The 5,061-nt window shown below is 47.0% G+C and overlaps 1 protein-coding gene across 1 annotated transcript in view; it reads right to left on the reverse strand.

Moving 5' to 3' along the window:
- Positions 1-172: 172 nt before the first annotated feature.
- POLR1B (RNA polymerase I subunit B) overlaps positions 173-5,061 on the reverse strand; it is a 17,771-nt gene continuing 12,882 nt past the window's right edge. The window contains exons 11-13 of the mRNA XM_009641650.2: positions 4,592-4,788; positions 3,946-4,199; positions 173-1,705 (exon numbers count right to left, since the gene is read on the reverse strand). Of these exons, the coding sequence (XP_009639945.1) occupies positions 823-1,705; positions 3,946-4,199; positions 4,592-4,788 (1,334 nt within the window). The 3' untranslated portion in view covers positions 173-822. The remainder of the gene's footprint in view (positions 1,706-3,945; positions 4,200-4,591; positions 4,789-5,061) is intronic.

Here is a 5,061-nt window from a genome sequence, read left to right on the forward strand (position 1 = left end):
TGGGGAGCGGGCTCCGGCGCGGTGGTGGGGACACGGCGAGCTCCCGTCCCACGCTGTCTGTGCTTCACAGCGCTGCACGAAGGCCAAGATCCAGGGTGGGCACCAGGCTAGAAAGCCCTCTGCTTGCTGCTTCTTCAGCTGGAAACCAACACACCAAAAAAAACCCCCAAAAACCACCACTGTGGTCCCGCACCAGGACTGGTGCTGGGCTCAGCGACACCAAACACTCCCAGGACAGGCCTGGCCCAGCCACCTTGGTCTCTTCTGGTCAAGGCTGCAGTTTCATGCAGTAGAACTTTGTGCCTTCTTCCTGAGTTTCAAGGCGTATGTATTGAAATAAAGCAAAACAAAACACATCCAATCACTTTAACACGTACCCATCATTAAGGCATACGTTTTGCAAGGATTTTTCTTCAAAAAACAAAATGGATCTCTCTCTTTTCCATCATTTCCAGCATTCACTTCATGCTGTTTTATGACCTCTTAATCTTTGCAGCTGCAGCCAGTGCTCGGAAAATGAAGAACCCCCACCGCCCTCAGCCCAGCAGCCTGGTGGGAGCAGTGGTATTGCTTGATTTCCATGCGCCACATCTCAGTAACTACTGATCCTTTAGGAAGTGCAAATGAACTTCAACAGAGCTGCGTTTCCTCACCATACAGCTTGATGATTGCCCCTGTCTCAATATAAACATCAACTTAATCTTGCAAACGTTTGAAGAACCTGAGAACTGACGTAACAGTTGAAACCCGCAGGGGGCAAAGGCAGGACTGACACGTGCTTCCTTCCTCCCAGCAGCAGCATCGCTGTGCCTGAGGACAGAGCTACTCCAGGTTGAGCTTTGTTTTTATGTTCATGGCTGCCAGCTCTGCCACAAAGTAACGGAAGACATGGGGCACAGGGACAACCTCGATCGTGTCCACCTCGCTGCAGACAGAGCAGGAGTACCTCCTGTTGCTTGTCACAGAGGAGGAGTGTGGCGGTTTCTCCAGCACAGGGGATGTCATGCTGCCGCAGCTCATGCAGACATAGGCTACAGAGCCATCGGAGCAGTTGAAGAGGCGGTCTTGCAGCAAGAAAGACGTGCCGTGAGCCAGCAAAGCGTCACGCTCCATCTCGCCGAAGCGAATCCCACCTTCCACATTCCTTCCCTTGACGGGCTGGTTGGTGACAGCGTCTCGGGGCCCCGTTGTCCTCACCTGGAACTTGTCCGAGACCATGTGGCGCAGGCGCTGATAGTACACCACTCCCACAAAGATCTCTGCCTCCAGCTCCAGGCCGCTGATGCCGCTGTACATCTTTTCTGTCCCAAAGTAGTTATAACCTGCACTCACTAAAGTCTCACCAAAGTATTTCAAAGCGGAGTTCTTCTCTGTGAAGGTGAAGGGAGTGGCATCATAGGAGACACCATGCAGCGCTGCCGACTTCCCTGCCATGCTCTCGATTAACATCCCAATGGTCATACGGGAGGGAAAGCCGTGAGGGTTGAAGAGGATGTCTGGAACCATCCCGTTCTCTGTGAATGGCATATCCTCAACTGGCCAGAGCTGGCTCAGGATACCTTTCTGTCCATGACGGCTGGCAAATTTGTCTCCGACAGTTGGATTTCGGGGAACCCTCACAGTGATGCAAGCCTTCTTGAATTTCCCAGTGCCGCGGTCATTACTGCATAACCTGACGTTGTCTACAATACCGACTTCCTTATTCCTGTGTAGGTGGAAAAACAGTCACAGCAAAGGTGTCAGGTATGCTAATGATTTTTAGCTAGGAAAGGGAAATGAAGGGAAAAAAACCACCCAAACCACTCCATGAGTCTCATAAAACACTTTGGGACAGCTGGGCAACACCACCATTCTTGAAAAGTACTACTAAGCAGCGAGGGAAATCAGACTGCGTAAGAATTAGGGCAAGGAAGCAATAAAACGGCATCACACAAGTGCCATTCATTTGCTTTTTCTAATACTGGAAGCACAGCTACAAATTTCAGGTGGTTGGGTAATGTGCCAGCCATGGATTTAAAATAAAGATAATTTAAACCTGGTTCATCTGTATTGTGCTTTATCTGAGAAACTGCATCCCAGTGCCATCTGTTTTGTGTCGAGGCAGCAGTCCCTCTCTACCCTCAATAAATTCACACCATCTTGGTGGGATACTAAAATAAAGAACCAGGTTCCATGCAGAGCAGAGAGAAAAAGTCAGAGCAGAAAGGGAAGGCATGGTGTGAGCTGAGAGGGATTTTCCAACCAGTGCCTCTTTCAGGGGTGTGCTGCTTCTCCAGATGAACCCTCAGCCTGTTGTTCCACATGCTAGGTGTCTCCTGCAGGTTTAACTGCTGTCACAGAGCTTTCAGCCCAAACTCTCCACTCATTTTGGAGACAACAGCTAAGGGATAAACATATTTTCTCCCATGTTAAGACAAGGTTACTTTTTTTCTTCTCTCGTGAAGTCCCAGTGAACAGCATGTTTGTGGAAGGCCCGTACCTAAGTTTAGTTTCTGATGCAACCAGGGTACAGGTCATCACAAAAAAACCCCAAAACAACCAACGCACCACGCCCCCCCCCCCCCCCCCCCCCAAAACTGTGCTTCATAAGCCTCTTCAAAGCTTGTTCAAGCTTTTGAATTCAAAGCCTGTGTCTTCCTTCTCTTCCAAGCCACACATAAGATCTAGCAGCATACTGTCCCACTTAGGACAGTAGGGAGAACTCCCTCTTAAGGGCCCCACATCTCTGGGACAAACTGGGGGCAGGAGCCAACAGTGAGAGCTGGGAACCTCATCTCTCTGTAGGAACCTAAATAATTATCTGACCTGGACCAAGAACGAACAAAAGCTGAATGGTACACAGGTAAAATGGCTCTCTGGATAAGGAAGCTGGCAGGAGAGAGCTGGGGAGCAGGAGCACAGTGTGAGAGCCAAAGAGGGCTCCACAAGTGCAAGGACAAGGCTGAGCTTACAGATGCCCACTACCACGTGCTGAATCTGTTAGCCCTGGCTCTACGACCAGGATGACTAATTCTACGAGTCCACAGCAGTCTCCCCAGTGCAGCTAAGGCACCATCTGTTATAGAGTAATAAACAATAGCTTTCCCAGTAATGCCCAGTTACCGTGTTACCCAAGTGCTTCTCAAACTAATTAGCCTTCACAATGCGAACAACTACACAGCATTGTTCTCACTCTATCAATGCTGTAGAGAGACACAGGTAAGGCCTGGAGCTGTACAGACAACTGGGAGTGCAAGATGCATTTAAATATGTATTTTTTTTCCAATGTTTTTGCTTCCCTTTTCTGAAAGAATTAAGAGGATTTTAATGAAAGCCTCAGCAGCCTTCTTTCAACTGAAGTTCAAAAGTCTTACAAAACTCATCCCTGAAATGTTCCAGGGAGAGTGAGGGGTGTAGTTGACAGATTTTAATATTCTAGCAATGTTAATAAAAATGCTCTTTCAACCCTTAATCCTGGAACAGCTTTGTTACAAGGTTTTTGGGCAAGTCTCTGGAACCAGGCACTTTGTTTTGGTTTTCTGTTTGGTGTTTCTTTGGTTTTTTTTTTTTTTTTTTTTTTTTTTTTTTTTTTTTTAGACAGAACGCTTTATGTGAGTCAATTAACAAAAAAACTACAGAAAACAACTGCAGGGGACGGTCAGAGGAACGATCCTCAGGAGACAGCAAAACATTTCTGCAAGCTCTTTTCTTTTTACCAGTCTCAGATTCTCCTCCTGGAACAAGTCAGGCTCTGCAGCATACACTGGCTGAGACAAAAGCTGTGATACGGACATGGGAGTCGCCTACAACATGAACTTCATGCTCTCTGTGTCAAGACATGGACACTACCACATGAAGAGAAAAGGGAACACCTGGAGAAAAAGATACTGCAGCTCATCAGGGCCAACTGCTCTCAGACTGCTCACTACTGGGTGTGTGGAGCCAGGAGGGACAAGTTGTACTTACGGGTAATACACAGTGAAGGTCTCCCCTGTGCTGAGGTTCATGAAGCTGTAAAAGGGGTCCCCAGGCTGTAGGATAGAGCCAACAAAAGGCAAGCCATCGGCATCCAACTTCTCCGTAACATTTGGATCGCCGGGCCTGATGCCAAATACTAAATTATCGCCTGCCCTGCTGGCTTTAAGGGAAAGGTCAATGCTCTCCATCTTGATAACACTTCCATAGGCAAACCCTCTCTGCCAGGAAGATTTGTTCACAATCTAAAAAGAAGAAACAAAGTCCTGTTAAAGACTTGCTAGTAACTTTAGCAAAGAAAGCTTTCCCATTCTGATCTGACGCTTACCTTTTCAACATTGCTTTCCTAAACAAAGCCTCCCAGCAAGTCACTGTTCCAAAAGGCCCAAACCTCCTGTAACCCCAGTATTTTTCAATGCTGGAAGCCCACTACTTGGCACAAGGGAGCTCCGCTCTACTCTTGGTACTTCCAGCATTACCTGCAGTAACAACGCTTAACCACTGTGCTCCTGTATCTGCCTTAACAGAGCCTGTGGACTAGCAGAAGCAGAAAACGGGCTCTTCTCAGCTGGGTACCATCCTTCTTCCCAGTCTCCCACACCAAATTCCAGCAGGATTTCTCCTTTTGTTGGCTTACCATTGCATCTTCCATGTCATAGCCACTGTAGGAGATGACAGCCACAATTGAATTGGTGCCGATCGGATAGCTGTCCATACCATAATAGTCATACATGCTGGGCCGCACCAGAGGGCTCTGGGGAGTGTGGAGGTGGTACAGCTTGTTATCTGAGCGGTCCTTATAGTTATAAACTGGAAACCCCATGGTTTGCTTTCCTATAAAGAAAGTTGGATTATTCAGGATCAATTCAAAGTTAATCTATGTTGCATCCATGTACCTTGTTAAGAAGAAAGCTGGAAATACTTATAATTTAGAGGGACTATCGATCTTAAAACCCTTGGAATTTAGTAATTGCCCTAAGTCCAGCTATAAAAGTTTCCATGAACCAAAACATTCAATTCCTTTCATAACATTTTGTAAGGATTATTTGTAATTTTGTGTCTTTTCTGCAATTTCAAAACCTCCGATAAGGTTGGTGTCTTTTTTTT

The sequence above is a fragment of the Egretta garzetta genome, unplaced genomic scaffold, assembly GCF_000687185.1.
Source record: "Egretta garzetta isolate BGI_Z169 unplaced genomic scaffold, ASM68718v1 scaffold17, whole genome shotgun sequence".
Lineage (NCBI taxonomy): Eukaryota > Metazoa > Chordata > Aves > Pelecaniformes > Ardeidae > Egretta > Egretta garzetta.